At 40.1% G+C, this 25083-nt stretch overlaps 1 protein-coding gene across 2 annotated transcripts in view; it reads left to right on the forward strand.

The window, feature by feature from the left end:
* The window catches only part of LOC121870509 (G-protein coupled receptor dmsr-1-like), an 89797-nt gene that overhangs the window by 59396 nt on the left and 5318 nt on the right, over nucleotides 1–25083 (forward strand). For both annotated transcript variants that reach the window (XM_042372347.1, XM_042372348.1), the window contains exons 3-6: nucleotides 20080–20311; nucleotides 21096–21379; nucleotides 21539–21793; nucleotides 24000–24284. In XM_042372347.1, coding sequence (XP_042228281.1) covers nucleotides 20080–20311; nucleotides 21096–21379; nucleotides 21539–21793; nucleotides 24000–24284 — 1056 coding nt within the window. The remainder of the gene's footprint in view (nucleotides 1–20079; nucleotides 20312–21095; nucleotides 21380–21538; nucleotides 21794–23999; nucleotides 24285–25083) is intronic.

Genomic DNA, 25083 nt, shown 5'->3' on the forward strand with positions numbered 1-25083 from the left:
GAGAGTAGGTGAGGGAGAGTGGGGGAGATAGTGAGGGAGTGGTGGGGAAGATGGAGATTGGGAGAGTAGGTGAGGGAGAGTGGGGGAGATAGTAAGGGAGTGGTGGGGAAGATGGGGATTTAATCGAAGCTACAACGCGGGGTTTGTGGACGGGCGCATCGTCGAGGAGCAGGAGAACAGTACACTTTGAACACCTTGTGGCCGTGACCTATAAGGGGAAGTCTGTGCCATACACCCGACTGTTTTACTTTACACCTGAAAATGCGGAACTTTATGGTCAATCCTCGTGCCTCTACCTACCTCAAGTTGGGTTGATATTTAGTGTTTGTTTTACGGATGTTAGCTAATGACTAACATATCACCTACAGTTTGTTGAAAGTTTGAAGGTGGCCACACTAGTAAGCCTTCCTGCCCTCCTCAGAGAACACCCACCCCTTCCCTCACCAATGAACCGTGGCCCACTGTTTACTTCAAGGTTAAACAGTTGGGGGCGCTCATTGTCTGGCACCTCGTTACCGAACTTAAGAGTCTAGCTGTTTCAACACCCGTGCGATTCTTTGTATGGCTTACTCACACCTGGTCTAGACATTTCATCAATACATTTCCCGTCAGTGAACGTCACCTGAAGGCGGCGTCACACTTGCACTTTTTCCGTAATTTTCTTGCAGAAATTTTCTAAAGATTGTCATTTTTCTGAGCGCGCCCCGTCACACACGCAAAGGATTAAATGTATTTACGAATATCATCAGCAATAAACAAAATAGAATTTAAGCAATTTAATAAAAATGTGTTACTGAACATTTTTAAAATGAAATTTAGTTATTCCACGTGACTCGCTATTTATTTTATATAAAAATCCTCATTATTGAGTATACCAATGTAGATATTGATTTGACCACAGAAATTGGCACAAGCCAGTAAGAGGGAAACGATACGTTTCGTTTGAGCGAAACGGGCTAGAAAAACTGACAACTCATGGAAAAACAACAGCAGAAAACGGGAAAGTTGACGGGAAAAGTGCTAATGTAACGCCGCCTTTATAGCCAGCGAGACAGGAAACATAACTGTATACTGCGAATCGGCAGCGATCGTCAGGTTAAAATGAGCCAATAATAAAAAACACGAACATTCTGTTAGCGCCTAGTTCCTCAAGGTAGGACAAATGTCGTGGGGGCAAGATATATAATAAACATAAAAAAGAACCAGAAAAGTGAACGAACTTTCGTGAATCGTTGCCTGATACTCCAAAAGATGAAATAACAACAACAACAAAAATATCGAGTTATATACATACGAGTAAGAGTTTCTAATGTCAAAATTTATACTGAGCATATGAGTAAATACCACGTTATTAATGGAGGAACAGACAGAATGTCAACACTTACAGTGGATGGTGACAAATGTATACATCCTCGCCGAGAAGCGCCTAGAGTGGCTCCCGGGGACGACCACTGCAACGACATACAAATTATATTTAGTTATTAGTAATCCCGCACCGGGTCGAGCTTCACATCCCCAGACCCTAACGAGACCAGAGAAGTGCTACGGTTAGCTTAGGGAAAGTTGTGTTGAGGCGAATGGTCGAGCCAGGTAATATTAGAGGAACAGGTACAGTATAAAACAAACTGTAAAGGCTCACCTAAAAATATTTATTAAAAGTTTATTAAAATAATAAATGAAAGACGTTTTATAAGACAAATTTTCGGTTTCCATAAATCTATCAAGGCTTTTCTGAAAGTCTTCCTCTTACTTTACTCTGACAACTCTCAACATAAATTATAATCTTGTAAAATTTGAATTGATATTTCTAAAAATACTTGATCAGACTAACAACACATTTATCTCTTGAACCACTAGGTGACTACCGCGCACACACACACAGACACAGCCTCTTTAAATATTAACAGTCTCAGATTCAACTCTTCCTCATATTTCATTGCAAAAATGACTCATTGAAGGTAAATTAATTGCAAAAATGATGTAGGGCCGAATTATTTCTGGGATGTTATATTGTTTCGTATTTATTTTTTTATTTTTTAGGATTTTCGTAGTTAGCCAAACATGCTTTTGTGACTTCCTCCACCACTGTTATAGGTGACAAAAAGCGGAATTCTATATGTATAAGCCTGAAATCTAAAAAAAATAATTAGCAAGATAGGCAAACGGGGGAGGGGGGTTATTGTCACCCCGCGGTCTAAAAGTTTATAACAGCCGAGTGTACCTGAGATGGCCTCTTCAACACCGTCCATGACAGCCTCTCCATCACCGTCCTCCCCCATACCCGTCCACCACCCTATTATTATAGGACCTATTTTCCTCTCTACAGGAGGGAGGGGTGTATATATTAAGGTCATCAGGCACGCAACACACCTGCACTTGTTGTTACACAGAGAACCAATACTTGTACTATGATACATTCCGCCCCACGTTCCTCATATATATATATATATATATATATATATATATATATATATATATATATATATATATATATATATATATATATATATATATATATATATATATATAGATAGTAGGGTCATTACCTAATACCTGACCATTGTGGACTTGATCTCACCCTCCTCTGTATATATATATATATATATGTGTGTGTGTGTGTGTGGATGGAGAGATTCCCTTTGTTAGCAATGTCTGGCGACCATTAAGACGTTTCCTCTCACAATAGATCTTTCTTCTACTAGTCTTTCTACCCCGTCCTTCTTCTCTGATCTTCCATTCTTTGTAAGTTTTGCTTCATCTGTTGCGGCCGTCAACAACACCACTTTAACTCCTTCGATCCAATAAATATTGGAGTAATTTTCTCGCAAGATATTTTTCTGATTCCGCTAATTTTTCCTCCCACCATTTATTGCCCCCACTCATTTTGTTTTGTAACATTCTGTGTGTGTGTGTGTGTGTGTGTGTGTGTGTGTGTGTGTGTGTGTGTGTGTGTGTGTGTGTTAGTTCAGTTATAGGGAGCTGAAATTATCTACAAAGTTACACGTATATCGAGCAGTGATCCTCCCCACCCTGCTATACAGCAGCGAGACTTAGGTCACATACAGGAGGCACCCCAAGGCACTTGAAAACTTTCACCAACATAGTCTACGTTCCATTCTCCGAATTCGATGGGAAGACAAGAAAACAAATGCCAGTATTCTCACTGACACCAACTGTAGGAGCATCGAGGCTACCATTATCCATGAACAACTACGTTGGATTGGCCATGTTATCCGCATGGACGACAGTAGACTGCCAAAGCAGCTACTTTACAGTCACCTAACGAATAATAAACGTAACTCTGGCGGGCAACTGAAAAGGTATAAGGATAGTCTTAAGACAAACCTGAAAAAAGTGCCAAATCGACCCCCTCACCTGGGAGACGATTACTCCACACCGTAACGCTTGGAAAAGCGCACACACAAGAAGATGTCAATACTTTCGAATTAGCCCAACTGCAAACCGAGGCAGACAAGCGCCAACGCCGGAGAGACGCCGTCGGCGCCCCTCCCACACGAGATGTAGCCCTCCACATGTGCACCATCTGTGAACGACCCTGCCGGTCCCGTATCGGCCTCTCTAGTCACCTCAGAGCTCACCAAGGAAGGTGACATCCTTATTAACTCACATCATTGTTGCAGTAGCTGGATGATCGATATACTCGATTCCGAGTGACAGCAAAGTAGTAGTGGTAGTAGTAGGTTTAACTATGATAGATTTTCCTTATAGTATTCAGATATCATTCTTGTGACTTGCAGAGTCTAAATTCGAAGATCAAATTAAGTCATCGTATTCAAAGGGTTAAGTCATCGATTTCAAGGGGTTAAGTCATTGTATTCAAGGAGTTAAGTCATCGTATTCAAGGAGTTAAGTCTTCGTATTCAAAGGGTTAAGTCATCATATTTAAGAGGTTAAAAGGGGACAATTAATCTTACAAAAACTAAATTTAAGTTGTGAACCAGGCGATGGGACCTTAATACTATTTAGTTTTTTAATTAAATAAATATCAAAAGAGGCAACGGAAGAGAGTTTTACACCAAGCGCCAATATTTCGTCAGCTTTTCATCCTTTGAGTCAAATAACAACACACTGTCACTCCCACACTCCCCGCTGTTTGGAACGTCAGTGGTACAAGAGCTGCAGATTCATTTTTCTCTCCAATTTCGAGGTGTGAAGAAAGATAACAAAGACCAAACCAGCAAGAATATAGCACAAGAGTGAGTTAATGTTATTACACTTTAAAAGGGTATTCAATCCCTTTGTGGAAAAACCTTCATAGAAAAATATGATGTAATTCTGTAAGTCCAACTATTTTCTAGAAAAAAAAATCTTTTTCCGGGAAGGTGAAAAGATTCAATGTAGGAGAGTGTGATCACCGGCCCAGGAGGGTAACTCTGGATTACAAAATATTGCTACTTGTCCACCAGCGAGTCTCCCAGGGGACAAAGAAGGCAGCGTCCTCAGTGAACCTTGACTCCACACAACCTTCTTTCAGGAGCCTGATAGGGTTGTTCTTTGAAGTCTTCAGGTCTGTACAAAGCTACTAAGGCGAGATGCAAATATTAAAATAAAATAAAATTCTCTAATGCGTTGCTGCATAAATTACAGAGCGAACTTTGAAGGGAAACTTTATATATAACTCTAAGAAAAGGATGTGTTATGTTGAAGCCGAGTATGTTGTTTCTGACGTTTTACTGGAACGTTTAAGAACCAAATTTATTAAAAGCAAAATAGCCAGTATGAAAAACTTGAAAAGACCTTTAGCTTCTGCACGAGTGATGATGTCCCCTCGATCTTGGCGTCTTTGACACTGGACACTTGACAGCAGAAACGTGTTTGATATGTTCAAAGGGAAACTGTTATGAAGAATATTTCAACGAAAAATAGTTATTGATACCGTTTACTGGTATAACAATTTATCGAATAAAAACGGACTAACCTGACCTGACCTTAACTAACTTAATTTAAAGTTTCCATTAAATTATGGCAACAACGAGACAGATTCAGATTCAGATTTGCCCCCGAGGGGGCTAGTTTATTGGGCACCCCCTTACATCCTGTGCAAGGTGAAGCGCAGAAGCGTTTACAGCGCCCAACAGGGAAGTATGAAAAGTTCATACTTGCCTTTATGACTCGTACATTAAGGGCGTAAAAGCCTGAAGGGTCATAGGTTCTGTCAAGTTACATAAAGTGAGAGAATGATGAGTGTGTGGGGGGAAAGTTCCCGGTACATTTTATCTGTTTATGGCAAAGAGTGGCAGGTCCCTAGTGCCAGGCCTGTGACTAGGAGGAGGGATGCAACAACGAGACGCCATCCCTATTTGTTTGTGTTGATGTGTGTGTCCGTTTTTATTTGATAAATTGTTAGACCAGTAAATATTTTCATAACTAAACAAGGATCAGCAGAAAACATCTTAAGCAATCAGTGAAAGTAACTCAGTCATTCAGTCAATGTTAATATTTACAGAGCTCGCTGACGCAGCAGAAAAAGAGGACCTCTGGATTTCGTTAGAACGTATTGATCTTATACAAAATTATTCCTCCAAATAAAATATCTCCTTTTAATACATCATTTTAGTTTCATATTTTTTTTCGGAGGATGATTAATAAATATCCTGTGATTATTAAGATTATATCTATAAGAAGTAAATGCGAAAAAAAACACAAATTAAAAACAAAATAGATCAAAATAAATAAAGAACCAAATAAAATAATATGAATAAAATATTAAGAGTAAATATATAAATTAACCGTAGATAAATTAGTTAAAATTGGATTGTACGAAATAGTTAAACTTTTTACAGTAATAATCGGGGAGATTTCAGTATAATTGCGTTGTATTCATTTGGTATTTTAAGTATCGCTTCCTTACACGAGTACAGTATACATCATAATTACATTGTTACACATCGTCTGGGAGGAGGTTTGAAGACATCTTTAACTTACATTCGTGACTATAGCTGTCATCTTTTACCAGGAAATGGGAACATTTCACTCTGATTGACAGAGGAGGAGCAAGACTGTCGCCTGTCACTGGGGTCCCCGTCTGTATTACATCCAAGTCGTCTGTTCTGTCAGGGTGGGCAGAATGTCTAGGCTTCCCTCATATAAAGATACTTCTTGATAAAATCACACGGGAAATAAAGATACTGTATAATTAACGAAAGAAGAAATTTATCGCATATTTTTAAAGACGAAGATTATTGGTTCCAACAGGATGGTGTCCTTCCTTATTATGCGTTGTCAGTTCGAGAATATCTCATCTAATTGTTCCCGAAAAGATAGATTAGTCGGGGATTATGAAAGTGCCACTTGTCTGGCCACTATCCCACTTAATAATTTTCTTCGCCCTTTTCTTCATCCTGATATCAAAGAGCAGCAGAGATTGCAGATTCCTTGTCTTCACTGGTCCAGCTGTCCTCACCACCAGACTTAGACTAAGTAGTGCAGAGATTCTCAACCACGGTGCCGCAGCACACTGGAGTGCCGCAAAGATTTTATTACTTAATATTATAGTAACAGTTTTGGTGTTTTCCAGTAGCAGATATCAAAGAGTTTTGTGGTTTTACTGACATAGTTATGAAATTAAACATCACCCGAACGGATACAAACCCTGCCCGCGAGCCATTACCATAGCAGGTCAATGTCGAACTAAATACAGTAAGCTGATACTGCAAAGCAGTCACTGCTGGGGGCTGTCTCGTGCCATAATTTTCACTGCGCTAACCGTTGCCGTGGTAAACTTGGTAAATTTGGGCGCGATTTTCACCAAATATTTATCACCAAGACCTTCTCACACGTTGATCAAGTTATTTTATAAACAGAGAGACAATAATCCGTCTTACAGTTTGAGGAAGGTTAATTATTTTTTATTGTAAATAAAACAAAACGAAAAAGAACTGAGACTATAAATGAAGGTCAAATAATTATAATGGTGTTACTCATGGGTGATGACACTAGCAAAACGCCACTGCACCTGGGCATGAAGTGACGATTGAAGGTGGAAGTGTACCGGTAAAGGATAAGGGGAGCCTCACAGTGAGCTAACAAGAGGCGACTAAAGAGCTAAATGGTGTAATATGTGGCTGGACGGTTATCTAATAATGGCTTCACTTGGTGTGGCAATGGAGTTTATCCTAATCCAGACTGTACAGTTTGTGGTGAAAAACTCAAATTAGTGATGATTCCTTATAAGTTAGAGAGACAACAATTATCTACAAATTACAGTTACCAGTGTTCTATATTTCATTCCGAGAACGTACATTTAATTTCATCTTTTGGAAAATATGAATTTAATACCACACGTGACCAGGTGAAATATAGGTTGTGGTGTGTGTGTGTTCTCCACGGATGTCCCAGCACGTGTCCTCCTTCACACGACCAGGATAAAGCAAGACTACATAGACACATTAGGTGAGACAGTGGACACAAAACCTAAATGGTATGTATTCTGTTCCATGGCCAAGCAGGGTTGGTAGGGCACGGCTTGTTTGATCTGGTAACCCGTGACGACAAACTCCGGGAATAAACTGTTCCTTGTTGGTGAGACAGTGTGCCAACAGTAATGTGGGGCCAAAAAGTAAAAAGATATCAGGTTTTGTTATATACACCAGCCACAAACTCTGGTAGGAATATTATATAATAAATACTTTAATGCTTGTAAGATCTCAAACGTGCTGAGACACAAATGCTGCAAATACTCCATGGTTAAAAGCAAGCCACGAGGGTGTTGGTCTTCTGGAACATTCACACTCTGACCACCGAAATCTTGTATAAAGCATACTTGAAGGACTAACTTATCGGATAATTGACAATAAGACAGAGGAAAAAATAAGTGTCGCACACGTCTCGTTTTCACCACAGAGGCACACCGAAACTGCCAACCATAACATGTTTTCACTACCTGGTCTTATCTTCCTGCTCACAAAAGCACACCTCTAATATTCATCTACCTAATATTACTTCTCACCTCATCATATGTTGGATAAGTTCTAAAAATATATTAATTAACTGATTACCAGTCAAGGTTCCATGCTGATGTGTGAGGACTGGCGACCACAGCTCTCCATTCCAATGTTATCTTTACCAATCTTTCAAAATTGTGTATATATCTCTCCGGGGAAAAGAGTTTTGTTCACGATACTTTCCCATAAAATAAAAAAATCCCCGCCATTATCATTATTTTTATTCCTTACGGCTATAGATCTTTATGATTACGAACAGGATATAATTTTGACAAGACTTTTATAATTTAATCTCCACTATGATTTACGTGAGGCACAATTAACCAATATTACTTTGTAGATCAACAGCAAACCACCATATTGAATATTATTTAGTATATCTGAATTATTTAATAACTGCGGAGTGTTAGTCAAGCGTGTACACCGTCGGCAGTAATTGTTTTCATATTCAGGCTCGCGTTACAATATTACGATCAAAGTGAATCTACAATATTAAGCGTTGAGTCTCTTGTGATGAAGCACCTATCAAGTACACTTTATATCAGCAAATGTGTGTAAGTCTATCCACACTAACCCCTCCAGTACAGTACAGTGACTATCTTCATGCCGCTCTGTCTCTATACACACGTCCAGGTAATTCATGTTCGGTCTCTAACTAAAAATAATATGTATTTCTTTCTTCTCGTATTATTCTACTTTCCCCTCCTCCCTCCTCCTCCTCCTCCAATCATCTCACTCACACAACCACACTCAGTCGTTTCAGTCGTTTGCTGTAAAAGAAATAAGGAACTACACTTTTAATGTAACTCAGACAATTATGTGTTAATCTGGTGACCAATTTATGAAAACAAATTTATGGACAGTGTCACCTTTTTTACTCTTCATATATTTCTCTCTATGTCACAGACAAGATCTCTCTCTCTCTCTCTCTCTCTCTCTCTCTCTCTCTCTCTCTCTCTCTCTCTCTCTCTCTCTCTCTCTCTCTCAACATCTTCACTCAAGGTTCGTTTACATACACCTGGCATGGGTGGAGGTAATTAAGACTTGCTTCACAAAGGCTACACAAGGAAAATGTATTTGTTTATTTAATTATTTTGCAGGAAATATATCAACTTCAGATTTCAAATTGGACTATATTTTTTTTTCCTGAAGGTGAGTGTTATGCCTTGAATAGCGTCCGTCGGGTGTTAAGAACCGATGGATTTTTTTAACATATGAAAACAAAAGAAAGAGTTGGGAATATCTAGAAAATTAAAGCATAATAGGAATTTGCTTTATTATATTATACAAGTTCGCCCAACACGTCATCTCGAATATTGAAGAACAAAACAAACTTTGCTGCCATCCTCGTCATCCTCAGCCTGTGTTAAGCTGATGAAGACGTCACTCTCATGTCTCACAATCTTCCATCTCCACTCAGCTCCTCCAAGCTTCTTAATTTTATCTGATTAGCTTTACTATCTAGAAATAAATAACTAAAATATCAGAGAAGGTGTGAGAAACATTAAACACTTTACGCCAGGCTCGTCTACCTGCAGGACGAGGGACCCAACACTACCACCGTCAGCGTCATTATGTTAGAGAGAATTTGATGAAGACATTTTGTAATAATTATAAGTAAATAAATGCATTGTTTACCTACTACCGCCTTCTATATTCTGGTAAATATTTTCACGCCAGAGACCGGGAGCTGACGAGCACCCTTTTGGTTACACACACCAGCAGCACCGCCAGGCTCTGATATTTGATCCAAGACCTAGCATCAAATTGGGTAGGGTTAAGATAATCTTTAACACACGATACTCTCTCACCTCCAGTGAAGCTCACACCGCGACCTCCTGTCTCCCTCTCCCGATCAGCCTGTCGGGAGCCACAACCTTGACTAGCAGCAGAGATCTCAACCAATAACAAGAGATCCTTATATTACGTCATGAGTAACTGCTAACCGTTAGTTTTCATCCTGCTCATGACAAGGAGAAGGAGGAGGACAAACCTAAGCGCACCATTTCCTTTGAATAATCATTTTATAAACTGCAACAAAGGGAATAATGTAAGGGGTTTAAGGTGTATACGAAATATACAACGAACAACGAAGATTTCCTATTGTGGGAGGAAGGAAGTGAGGGAGAGGAAGAAGATAAAGGAGTGAGATAAGAAGGGTGGAGAGAAGTGGGACAGGTCCTTCTATTGACTCGCTGTGAACGTGTCTAGGGTATCAATATGTGTTCCTGTGTGTGTGTGTGTGTGTGTGTGTGTGTGTGTGTGTGTGTGTGTTGAGACTGTAATAATATGTTGATACTTGTGTCAAACCTCCACCAGTTTGTTATGCTACAGAGGGACCTGTGAGGCACGCTGTACCGAGCACCTCAAAAAAGCCCACCTCACTTTTATATTCCAGCGGCCATAAGAGTGTTACACCCCTGAATATTCATCCGCCCCCACTTCCCAAGACATTTATTTTCCCCTTAAGAGTCGAGGGGAAAAAACGCCTCGAGTTTCCTGCTAGAATACTGAGGAATGACATTAATTTTTATTAGTGAGAATTTGGGGAATGTTGGTGTAGTTGGTAGTAGAAGGATGATGTACTGGTGGTATTTGTGGAGGGTGTTGGAAGTTGTGATAATACCTGTACCTCTCTCTCTCTCTCTCTCTCTCTCTCTCTCTCTCTCTCTCTCTCTCTCCAGCACAAAATTATCCCTACCCTTCTGACATTCTCTCACACATAACTCAGATAAAATAGTAAAAATGACACACGCACACACGCATTCACACACAAAAACACGTGACCCGGAAGCAGCGCTGTGTGAACTTAAACTCTTACATTATTACCGCTCTCAGGGGGGCTTGTGAACTAATCAACTGTGCCCTTGAGAAACGATGCATGGGGAAATTATTGGTTTGAATAATTAATAACTAATTCTATTACACCATGCAGGAAAAATGACTACACAGTATCTACATATTACCAGGATTTAATTTTGGAAAGAGTTTACATTCAAAATAGCAATAATAATAATAAAAAAAAATATTTTTCCCAGGATTCTATTTATCTTCGTTTTAATGCTCATTCACTCCCTGAAATAATCTATACCTTGACAGTGTTTCATCTTAGGCAACTTAATATCACCAACATCATCTTAATACAGTAATGGCATTCAAGTAGTTGCATTTCCATGACCACAATCATTCATCACCTTCACTGATATCAATGCCACTATTATTATCAATGTAAACTTGCAAGGCGCTTCTTCTACCTATTACCACACCATCTCCTTTCAGCTACCTACACACTAAACCATTACCTACCAACAATCCACACACACTAAACCATCATCTACCAACCATTCACACACTAAACCATCACTTACCAACCATCCACACACTACACCATCACCTACCAACCATCCACACACTAAACCATCACCTGCCAACCATCCACACACTAAACCATCACCTACTAACCATCCACACACTACACCATCGTCTACCAACCATCCACACACTACACCATCGTCTACCAACCATCCACACACATCCTTACAGTCAGCAAGAAGTCAACCCTCCCTCCCAACATTCCAATCTGATCTCCATCCTCGTGGTTTTGTCAACATTCTGTATATTAAAACACATTGAGAAACATTCCTTTAATAGCCCCAGCAACTTGACACACACACACACACACACACACACACACACACACACACACACACATATATATATATATATATATATATATATATATATATATATATATATATATATATATATATATATATATATATATATACACCAGCAACTACACAAATAATTAATAGGCCCTACGAAGTATTTAAAGGATTTGGTTAGGAATCTGCTAGAGAAGGAACGTGTGACAGAGGAATATCTCAAACAAACCGTATATACTACCGCAAGAGTAGCCAAGATGTGGTCCTTGACTACTATAGACTGAATTAACCTGACGAGTCGGGACACAGTGTTTCGTAATCCATCAGCAGAAATTTAACACGCTCTTCATTTTTTTTACTTACGTTGAAGTAAAAATAAAATTTAAAAAAATTTCTAAAGTTGAATAAAAGTTTCATCTTCAATAGGTAGGTCGGTACGGCAGATGTTGGGTTGGGGATAATAGTGCCGCTTCCGTCTGGCCTCTATAACACATCGCCTCAATCCTTCACATTGTCATGAAATTGGACTCCAGTGACCGCATGAAATTCTGAGTTACACGAAACAATAGCGCATGTAAAATTCTACAAGAGTAAACATCCGCAAATGATTTTGACAAAGGAAAAAAAAAACTTAATCATAAGGTTTTGTGGCGGGTGGGTGATGGAGTCACGGGAGAAGGAATAAAGGTCCCACTAAATCCCGCCATCATTTCCTGCTGCACTCACATGTAATAATCTGAAATTTAGGAGAAAGAATACTTTTTTTTTTTGCAAGAGGAGTGGTAAGTCAGTGTCTCCATCCAGGAAAATAATCAGTACAGATGCTTTCGTCTTACTGTAGTTCCCATATACTATCACAGATGGAATCCAAACTAAAGTGAGAGCTGCCAGTGTCACTGTATTACCCCATACCTGAAGTAGTAACAGACACTGGAAAAACAAACAGGAACTGGCGAGGTAGATCTCCCTCACAGGGGAAGAGTCACAGTATGTTCCCTTTTTTGTCCTTTGTCACCATATACAAACAGAACGACAGTCCTTCTACATAAAGGTTGGGTTTTGTGTAAAAGAAGGAGGTAACTAAACAAAAGAGGGTCCTTGGTGCGTCCTTGTCTGGAGGCAATCTAGAGATGACAATCCCAAGTAAATAAAGTCAGTAAAGCTGGGTACTCAGCTGACTCTCCCAGCACGAACAGATGCAGTCGACAGCAAGTTCGTCCGCTCTGTCGTTGGTAAATAATGTAAGCTGGTGTGTTGACACATATTCCCAGACAGAAATGATGATGTGGAAAGTATTTCTGTAACACACACAATACTCTTGTCTTAAGATGACTGCTTTCGTCCACGGATTTCAATTATATGAGAATAAATGTTAAAATTACGAAAAAAAGTGGAGATAAAATACCCAACCTCACAATCATTTTCCGTAGTGTTGCTGCCATCCTTACCCATGTTTGTTTCCCGATAATTCTCGTCTATCTTCTGCTGTAACTGACTATACTCTACAGTTTATAACACATTCAGTCAAGCATCCGGACAGGTCAGATAAATCCCTGCTGGGAAAACATACTTAGTATGATTAAACCAAAACAAATCTTACCTTTACCAGATCTCTGAACGAACGTCTACCTTAGTACATTAGCCACCCATTAAACCTTCCAAGACGAACACCTCAGTTTCCTCCAAGGTATAACAAGCCATCAGCGTCACCCACCGTCTACGTCCCAAACTTTGTGTTGTAGACAAGCTGGTACTGTTATCACCAGTCAGGCTGTAGTGTATACAGAGGTAGATTACACTCCCTCCACCCCACCATTACACGCCCTCCACCTCAGCATTACACTCCCTCTACCCCCATTACACTCCCTCCACCCCCCATTACACTCCCTCCACCCCACCATTACACTCCCTCCACCCCACCATTACACTCCCTCCACCCCACCATTACACTCCCTCCACCCCACCATTACACTCCCTCCACCCCACCATTACACTCCCTCCACCCCACCATTACACTCCTTCCACCCCACCATTACACTCCTTCCACCCCCCCTAAAACAAAGGTACTTTTAAGTGTCTGTGTGTGAGTGGGGTCAACACTGAACAAGAGAAGTCCATCTGAAAAAAGCCTGGTATTTTGTGTGTAAACAGAGCGTCAGTGATATAGCCTGATTGTTCTGGTCATGTGTGTGGGGGTGACGACAGCACCAGCGGCGTGGACACATGCAAAAATGGGAGGAAGGATATCTAAGAAAATTGCTAAAAATATGAACAGAGCTACGACAGGAGATATTTTACCCTGTTCACCCGGCAGTAAATGGATACCTACCTTAAAGTTAGGGAAATGAAGGCGGTCAAGTACAGTGCCGAAAGTTTGGTCTACAGTACAGTGTGCTGTATCTACGCCTCATGCTTATGAGACCCACTTCCATTTTATGTCTCGGTCACAGACAAGCCTAAGTTAATGCTCGGATATCTATAGTTAACAAAGATACACATTGGAATTTGTGGTCTCCAGGGAGTGACGTGGTAAGATGATTATACGTAAGTACAATACTGGAGAAGAGAGGAAGAAAAAAGGTATGGACACTTTGTAGCGCAGGTCTTCTGGCACTCGAAAGACCTGGTACAATTACAGAGACGAAAGACCTAACACTGATCACGTACAGCTGCTCCTCGCCAGGATAATGGAAGTGTTTATCAACAATAAAAATGATTGGACATTCTACCCTGTCACACCTCATCCTCCTCCTTCACACACCTCTCCTCTTCTCATCTTCTTTCTCTCCCACGCCTCTCATCCTCCGTCCCTCCCACGCCTCTCATCCTCCCTCCCACCAGTCGCCCTAGACTTTTTCCGACTCTTGCTGCCTTGCCACTATCCCTTATTATTCCCCTCTATCACCGTCTCTTCCTCACATCGTCCTCCTCCTCACTCTCTCTTCTTCATATCACGACCCTGCCTCATCACCACTCCTACCCTCCCCTCACGACCCAGCCTCATCACCACTCCTACACTCCCCTCACGACCCAGCATCATCACCACTCCTACCCTCCCCTCACGACCCAGCCTCACCACCACTCCTTCCTCTCACCACTCTGCCCAAACTCACCATCACACTTGACAAGCCTCCCACCACCACCACCACCACCACCTAAGACCCTGATGGCGACAATGCACCTGGTGATACATACGAACATAAGAGGTGGTTGATCCCAGTAACTCACCTTACGGCTGTTGGGGCAGAAGTAGAAAAATGCGGGAGACAAAAGACGAAAAAGACATAGTGAGAGAAAATATGGGAAGGACAAAGGAAGAGAAAGAAATTGAAAGTTAAAAGATGTAATAAAGGCAACTAAATAAAATAAGGGACGACGTAGTGGAGAAAAGTAGACGATAGATGAAAATGGATAAGGCATAGAGAGAGAGAGAGAGAGAGAGAGAGAGAGAGAGAGAGCAGGAATATAGTGGTGTGATCAGTGTATCTTGACTCTTGACCTATCCATGTCTCTAGGCCTATGTGTCTTCTCAGCCTCTCTCTCTCTCTCTCTCTCTCCTTCCCAAAGAAAACACCCAGGGCTGAGAAAACTCCCCCGATCCCTTACTGAGACTGAATCGTTCTCAGCTGCATATTGATGAGAAAGGTGACCGTCTTGAGGGCCACTGAACCCACGCTGAGAAAAGTGAACCCACGCTGAGAGAAGTGACCCCACGCTGAGAGAAGTGACCCCACGCTGCTGCTTTACTCCTCTCGACCTAACTTAAAGTTTATTAATACTGTAAAAGCAATTATAATTTATGAGAATTTACTTTCCCTAGGTTTGGTGCAGGCCTTTTGTCCAAGAGCTGTGCCTGGTGAAATATTTTGTCCACTGGAATTTTGTTCAATAGGATTTTTGTCCAGTAGATTGTGTTCACCGCAAAGTTGTCCAGTGGAGTTTCGTGTAGTGGAATTTAGTGTCATAGAATTTCGTCTAGTCCGCTAGGGAATTTGTCGAATGGGATTTTTGTCCCTTCACTCCGCGACACATATGGCCCTCTTCCCAAAGGGTCTCTACATTATGCAAGTAAAACCCAGACGAGGAAGGAGTGGTAGAGAGTCTGTCAACACAGTATAATACCTCAGTATGTCAGCAGTGTTATATAAACAGTACGTCAGCAGTGTGAGGTGAGCAGTATGTCAACAGTGTGAGATGAGCAGTATGTCAACTGATTTGAAAACAGTGGACGACGGACACGATTATGATGTGGTAAACGTCGACTTTACTGCAGCCTTCGACAGAGTCCCCTATGAAAGACTAATATGTAAAGTGGAGGCTCACGGCATTGGAGGAGATATTCTAAAATGGATTAGGGCCTGGTTACAGGACAGGAAACGGCTAGTAAGCATTAACGGCACTAAATCCCATTGGGGTAACGTCACTAGTGGAGCACCCCACTCAGTACTTGGACCTTGACTATTTATTATAAACATAAGCGACATATGTTAGTTTATCTCGACGAATTGTTGAAAACACCAATAAGCCTCCCTCAAGTCTTATGATGGAACCACCTTTGTGTTTATTTGATATCTTCTTATATTGAACGAGAGGTGTGGCTCCCATGGCACATTGTTGTTAGTGGATACCCAATTTTACAGTTAGGGATTTGAAGGAGGTCAAGTAAAGTGCCTCATTTTGTACTGAATGCTTATTACACAGTTCGCTGCATCTAAACTCCCCTATTACACGTATTGGTTTGCTGTGTCTGGAGGCTGTTGTCGCCGCTGATGTATTGTCAACATACCGGCGTGACTCTACCTCTGCCTCACTCCCTTACTACACTTATTAGTGGCGGCCGCTGCGTAATGACCCTCTTATATTAAAGGTAAACAGGGGCCAACGGCTTCTGTAATAGGACATGAATATATATATATATATATATATATATATATATATATATATATATATATATATATATATATATATATATATATATATATATATATATATATATATATATATATATATATATATATATATATATATATATATATATATATATATATATATATATATATATATATATACCAGCGTAACGTCCCATTCCTTTAACACTGAGCCATCTACTCCAGGTATCAGCGAAAAGTTTAGTTTGAAGAATATTCTCCAAAAACGGACACAGGTTTTTTCACGGCCAGAAAAGGGTGCACGGGATATTTGCGTGAAGTGATGCCACTCTGGTACAAACTACACACACACTTTCTCAGTTTTTCAGTTTTACGAAGACCTGCCGTCCATAAACCCGGCGGTGAACCATCTTCTCAGTGGCTACGCTCGTGCTTCTGCCGTTATATGTGCAATTTGTCACTACAAAAATCCTTAAATATAAAAAAATCTTACGCGTGAAGGTCATGGTATATAAAAATATTTCCTGCATTTATCACGTCACAGTTTTTTTCATCATCAGTGTTTTTATTTTATCTTTATACTACCTACAAGTTGCGCAGCTACTGAGACCCAGACGAATTTCCACGAAGAAGTGGTTAACAAGCGTGATACAAGAAGACTACCCTGACAGCACACAACATAAGTGGCAGCTGACGAGGCATAAATACAATTCTCCCAAATCTCTCTCGATTACTATCTGAAAGTTGCAAACATTCACCTATATTATGTCTCCTTAAAGATCCTGAACATTTTTGTTTATTTCGAAAATTATCTCCCTCGGATCTTGTAATTTTTTCAGTTGTTATGATTTAAATAATTAATCAATCAATCAGTTTATTTTGATAAATAAACTAGTAACCCTGTGGTAACTTAACCCCCTCCCACCAATAACACTATTTCACTTAAAAACAAAAGCAGAACTGGATCTACCTCCCCGTAATCCACTCATCACCATCTTTAAAATACTCGCTATTTTTTACATATTCCGCTCCTTCGTGTGGATGTAAAATTAACTTTGAAACTTACTATAACAAAGTATCTTGTATCATTATAGCTGCAGTAACCCCAAATACCAATCAATGTACTACAGCTACAAAAAGTATCTGTAAGGGGGAGGGGAGGGGGGGGGGCAATGGAGTACGATGAATTTCAAAATGAACACTGCGACTCCTGTTGTCTCAGTAGGGTTGTCAAAATCCTTCCTCCGACTACCTGGACCATCAATAATCAAATAAACAATCAAATAAATAATCAAATAATCAAATAATCAAATACATAATCAAATAATCAAATATGTAGTATGTATGAAGTAGCGTATTTATTGCCTTCGTGTATAAGTTGATAATGACAACAACACCATGAAACTTGAACTTTGACCGAGAAATGCAATACAGTATAAACTAGACCCAACTCCCTCGCCATCAACAAGCGGGAATGTTTGGAAGCAGTTGTTGCCCACCAGCTTAACGTGCCTCAACCTCAGACCCATTGGAATATACAATACACACTGTGGCAGATAACATGAACAATCACTCAAATGGTCATCCACTAACAATACACTACTGATGAATAACACCTAAAAACATAGGTTCCGATAATACACAAATCCACAATGCGCGAATCGGCAATTACACACACAAAAATCTGTACTTAAATCCACCAATGCAAAAAATCCATCAATTCAAGAATTTAATTGATCATGAAAATCCACACTCGTGAAAAAAAGTACATATAGAAATAAAAGCAGAGTTGTGGGTGAAACAAACCATCACGGGTAATGTGTGGGAGTAATCAAGACGCTGTTTGTAGGAGGCACAACACACCATGCATACCTTGAGTTTATTTGTCATTATGTGATGATAAACTAAGGTCACTCTTGGTCTAACACTTGAACCTTTATTCGTTTTACTTTCACGCAGAAGAGTTTTACTGACAGGGAACATAATTAATGAAGACAAAGATGAAGAGAAAGACGCTTGGGAGGACGAGTCTGCAGTGACGTAATGAACTACACTGTATTGATTTTAAGAAATGTGAAGTGAAGGAGGTGATGGAGTGAAGGAACTGGTGGAGTGATGGAGGTGATGGAGTGACGGAGGTGATGGAGACGGAGGTGGTGGAGTGGAGATGATGGAGAGAAAATACTGTGGGGGGAGGCTTGAACTGGAGCACTGACTTGAAGGTTAAGGACGATCTCTCTCTCTCTCTCTCTCTCTGACACTGTTCCACGAGGGAGTAAACAAGACCCTTACAGCGCTATGTAACCGAGGAAGAGAGGCCGAATTTTCTGCTATTATTTTTGTTACGGTGAGCGTAAGAAAAGTGTTGATGGATGATGGAAATAAGGTGTTGCCCGGGTTTTAAAAGGGGGTAAAAATTCTTTGGCTTTCAAAACTATTGTTGGCGTCATAGTTTTTGTAGCGCCGAAAGCTTCACGGTGCTGTGTGCATTGACTGTGAGTAAGATTTATGAAGGCGATCATCCAGAAGGGTCGCTGAGGGAATATGGCTGATATTCTAGGAGGAGGGATTGTAACCACACTTTTATGGAGTAAAGGCGTCCTTGGAGAGTTTGGGATATTCGTGACGCGTCGAGGCATCTGTTGAGTGTACGAAATGTTAAGAAAATCTGAAAAAACATATCGCTAATTATCGGGTAATTAACAGGATGTGCGAACACAACTAGTTTGAAATACCATATTTTGATATTGATATTGAAACTATTTAGCCAGAAAAACACACATAAAGAGTCATAAAAATAACAATATTAACATGGCTGAGCCTGTTGAGAGTGTGAGCTCTCTTGAAGGCACCTGATATACAGTATATTGCACATTTATCTCAAGGAAGTATTATGTAACATTTAGTATATCTGGAATAGTAAACGTAACATGGTGGTAGTAAGAACATATCAAATGTTACCACGGTTATCACTTCGATGTTTTTGCATTTATATTATAAGTATATACATATTTTAGTGGTGTTGATATACACAAATATGATAATGGAGGGAAGCAGTACAACATGGGTTGTTTTAAGCTGGAACAAGAGGACAGAGCTGTCAGTATCATGTCTAGTTGGCAAATATAATTATTGCAATGGTAATTTCCATATATCTACATGACAATTTATGATATAATGGTTTTGGTGGTACAATAAAAACAGGAATATAATATAGGTATTACAAAAATATTAATACTTATACCCATTCTTAGCACCAGAGACAATTTCGATAACATTCGTGTTGCAAAACGCGAGCAAACAGGTGACTCTTCTGAATTATCTGGAACACCAAAAGCTTCTGGAAGTTTATCCTAAGGCAAGTTATAAGAGTGGGATGTGAGAATATTGAGCAGAGCGAGACTATACTGACTTCACGAGTTCGTAAGACATCGAGAAAATTTTTATCTGCCACAGATATCGCAAGGCTGGCACAGTCAAATCATAGCTGGCGAACAAATGTTATATGTAAGCGAGAAATAGTGTCATTAACCTATTTTTACATTCTACTGTCTCTTCCAGGAGTGGTCCCTGCCGACCTACCATAACCTAAGCCATCAGGGCGACACGAGCATCATGAACGGGACCGTGAACACAAAAGAACTGATGGCGTGGCTGCTGAAAAACCTCCCGGCTTTCAACTTGTCAGATAAAGATAGAATGGACACTGTTACGGCGCTCTTGGGGAACGATAATGTCTCCTCCAACATCACCGAGGAGGAGGACGCCTTCAACCAACAGTACTGCCAGTTCAGTGAGTGACAAACCTCATCCCTATTTCTCAGTCAGTTTCTTTCTCTACATATTTACATCCTCACTCCATAACCTTCCAACATTTTCGATTTCTCATTTTCTCATTCACTATTCCTGACCATTCTTTCCACACTCACAATGAAATGTGTTGTAAACCCCCTTTTATCTTCATAAGCTACATATATACACAAATACAAACACACATACATACTTACACACACACACACATGAATATATATACACACACATATACATGCATATATAAAATAGTACACATACATACACACATTCACATACACAGACACCGAGTCACCGATAATACCACACACACAATTATACAGAAACACATAGTGAAATTATTTAGTAATTCGCCATCCGAGTATGAATTCTTAATGACACTTTTTGGACTGACTAAGTATTGGCTGTGTCAGTGAGTGTGGGAGGAGGGAGTGTGCTGACCTCTGGGTGTGGGAGGAAGGAGTGTGGTGACCTCTGGGTGTGGGAGGAGGGAGTGTGGTGACCTCCAAGTGGGGGAGGATATTGATATCGAAACAGTTTATTTAGTCAGAAAAAATACAGATGCAGAATGAACAATACTAACAATATTGACATGGTTGAGCCAAGTGGGAGCCTGAGTTGTCTTAGGACAGAATGTTATGGAGAGGAGATCTGATATTTATATGAAGGTTTCCAGGAATAAAAGAACATGAGCGAGTTAGATAATGGACTCACCCAAGTCATTTTATCTCAGGGTGTAAGTATAACCGTTCTCCTCTGCCCTTCAGACTTCAAGGAACAGTACAAATGGCTACACTACCGCTTGGCCGTGTGTATCGCTGTGACGGGTGCCATTGCCAACTTCCTGACGGTGAGTACCCTGACACGGCGTAACATGGCTACGCCCACTAACCTACTGCTGTTGGGGCTGGCGGTGGCTGACCTGCTGGTGGAGGTGGAGTACATCCCCTACGCCACATCCACGCTTATAGGGGGCGACCAAATCATGGAGGCCAAGGAGCACGCCCTATATGTCCTCGTCCACGCCCACCTCTCACAAGTCTGTCATACAGTACGTGTTCTACTTGCTACATGACACGTGTCCTAATTGTTTCAAACGGTAACACGTATCTTTTTGCATAATAAGTGTCCTACAGGTACTTGTTACATTTGTATGTAATGTGTAGAATACTAAAGGTGATGATTGTAGAGGTGTGGGCTGTGTTTACAGATCGCTATATGGTTGACGGTGTCGTTGGCACTATGGAGGTGGGTGGCTGTGTGTCGGCCCCACGCTGCCCCCACAGTGTGCACCATGTTAAACGCCCGCCGCGTCATGCTGGTCGTGTACTTCGCCTGCCCGGCCCTGGCCATGCCAACCTTCTTCATGTACGCAGTTAAGGAGGTGTCCAACGATGACGGATCAAAGGTTTACTACGTAGACTTTTCTTCTTTCGCCCTCGCCCACAATGAACTCCTCAAGAAGGTAAGGTAAATGGGAGACGGAACTGTGGGGTGAACAGTAAATATTATCTTAACTGGAGATGTAGGAGCATCACTGAGTGGATCATTATATTATATTATGGTGGTGAGAACTGTGTAAAATGCACTGAGAATACCCCAAGTGGATGCAATCCCCGACCCTTACTGAGGGGTAAAACTAACCTTTGATAATCCGGAGCCTTTATCTTTATGGTACCATGACATTATGAGGGACGATGTCTCAGGAGTCGAGTTACCTTAACATGTTAGGTCGCTGTCACCACACCCGGCGTGGGGAAGTGTGGCCCAATACTCAAGATCTCTCATCCCTGGGTGTAAGAGGACGGATCTACTTACAGCTGTCTCAGTACCTATTCGGCCAAATATAAGCAGACTATAGTGTTGTTTTCTTGTAAATTAGTAGTTGGGTGTTTTAATGCAACAGTAGGGAGGAGAAAAGAAGCACCACAAGTAGAACCACAGAGGTTGAGTAGAAGAAATAAAAGAGGAGGGAGATTAATTGATCTTTGTAAGGAAAGCAAAGTGATAATTACAAGTCCATGACTTCAGAATCACCACGAAGAACAAGATATGGAACAAAATTATATAAAATAGGTAACGGTAGAGTGTGGTGGGAACCTTGCAGAACAAAAGACGAAGCAGAATAAAAATGAATGGATCACAAAGAAATTTTAAAGAAAACAGAAAAAGAGACTGAAAAATATACTATAAGGTTTTAGATCCTTACAGGAGACAGAACTACAGGTAAATGCACAGAAAGATAAAATATATGAACCAAAGAAAAGGACATAAATGAGTCTGGATTATAATAGCCAAGAGAGATACTCACTAACCAGATTGGGGGTAAGAAAGAAGCAGGAAATACAGAATAAGATAACAATTAAGGAAACAAATTGAGGCATATGTGAGCGAATTGACGAGTGATAAATCTTGTAGGGTTGATTATCTTCCAATAAAACTTCGAAAACAAGTGGTCTAAAATAAGATCATACGTGTGGCTAAAATAAGTCTCTTATATTCTTCAAATGACATCTTACCAGTGTTTGTATTATTACCTAAAACCACCCTTATTGTGCATCCAGTAGCTGCTTAAGTCATGTCTCTAAAGTTTTAATAAATACTATTATTTTAAGAATAATAATATTTAGAAAAGACAGTGAGGTATCTGAAAATCATAATGGGTTTAGAAAGGGAAAGGCACTAGAGAAACTATGTGTTGTTAATTCCTTAAAAAAAATAAAATAAACGTACTAGTTGGTTCAGGGTTGTAGACAAGGCAGCGATCTATATCCAACATTGTATAATATCCACTCATAACTCTTATTGAGATGTTTTAAGAGACGAGACATAAAAGTTAATGGTAAGTAATATTAAATATACCCTATGCAGATAATACTGCTCTTATCACGAATAGTAAAGAGGCGTTATACAAAAAAATCCGATTATTAGAAAAAGGTGAAGAAATAGGTTAAGAGCTAGTGACGAAAGTGGTGGTTGTTTCTAAATTTGAAATAAATCCTGAACTAAAAATTATTGTATACAAGAGAGAACTTAGGTGGATTTTGGTGTGAGGAAAACATTAGTTATGATGATAGAGTTGCAAACTATTAAAAAAAATGGTGAAGCAATAAACCTATGAATAATATAAGAGATCAGATGAGATATAAGACGTTAATTACAATTTAAGTAAAAGGCAGTTGGAGTGATTCATATGTAGAGGACAGAAGCATAGACACCAGGAGGAGGCTGGAGACCTCTGATAAACAGTGATGCAGGAGAATGATAAAAAAAATAAGGAAGACGTACTTAGACCGGCAAAAACAAGTAGAATTAAGAAAATGTGGTGTGGTAAACAACAGGCCAAAAACGCCTAGAGTGGAGGACCCTGCAGGGTCGCTCACTCTCCGACAGGAGGATTGCACTATGATTGATTGATTTTTGTATCGTTGAATAATTAAATAAATCAGTGATATGTCCTCTCACATCTCCAGTTCTGTAAACCAAACGTAGTAATTTTACAGAATCAAGGTCTGGCTTCCTGGGGAGTGAAAATTACAGTGATATAGCTCCATGTTGTAGATGAACAGGTGCAGGGTAGATTGAGTTTTTGGTGTACACCAAAGTGTGTGTGTGTGTGTGTTGAGGTCAACCTGCTGGTGTACATTAAAGTGTATGTGCGTGTGATGCAGATCAACTTGCTGGTGTTCAGCGTGGTGGTGAAGTTAATTCCGTGTGTGCTGCTGACCCTGCTCTTGCCTGCCATCATCCGCGGCATGTGGGTGGCCAAGAGGCGGAGGCAGCGGCTGGTGTGCCGCAGGCCTTCAGGTGTCGTGACCACTACCAACGGCGCCGCCAACAACAACACCACCAGAGCCAGCGTCTCACGGTCAAGTTATAGAAATAAGCTGTGTGGCAGGAGATCCGTGTCCGTGGCCAACGGCACCGACCAACCCAAGACCCACAAGAAAGGAGAGGTGAGTGATGTCTCTCGCTTTACTGTATATTCAGCTCCTTACTAAAATCATCCTTTTATTTACTACTCATTCTTTTATTTTAAGAGTAAAAAAAAATAAAATCATGAGTTTACCGAGATATTTTATTTGAAAAATAAATATTGTATATATTACATGAATTGTCTTACCATTAAGAGTGCACGTGTACAGCCCAGCATCTGTTAATACAAGGATAAGATAGTTACTGCTTATGACAAGAGTGATGATACGACACGCTGTTAACTTCAATATATCCACGCAAATTTTTATTGAGTATTGTGGACAAAATTATTATTGTACTACAGGAAGGGCCGGAGGTGTCACATCAGTCACATTACCTCTCTATCCTACAATATCATGGTCTTTATATAATTACATCCCGCTTATAGTAATAAAACTGTGTCCTATCTTCTTCCTCATAACAACAGTACAGGTGTGGGTGTAAGTGCCAAGAAAGAACCAAGCACAATAAAGGTTACAGTAGCAGGTTAATATTAATAAGTTGCCACCACCTACTCATAAATTGAATCTTATATAGGGATAAAATAAAAAATATAAATGATTTATTCTATAGGGTTTCCGTCAGGAATTTAAATTTTTCGAATATTTTAACTGATAAAATTACCCACAATATTAGTTGTCCAAAGTAGGCAGGACTTTGAAGTAGAAAGAAAATATAAAAGTAGGAGTTGGCAACTTCTAAATATTAACCAGTAACATGGTAGTGAAAGATAATACAGGTTTTCATCGCAAAATATTATAAGTACTATCATGAAAATCT

This window comes from Homarus americanus, unplaced genomic scaffold (assembly GCF_018991925.1).
Source record: "Homarus americanus isolate GMGI-L3 unplaced genomic scaffold, GMGI_Hamer_2.0 scaffold57424, whole genome shotgun sequence".
NCBI classification, from domain to species: Eukaryota; Metazoa; Arthropoda; class Malacostraca; order Decapoda; family Nephropidae; genus Homarus; species Homarus americanus.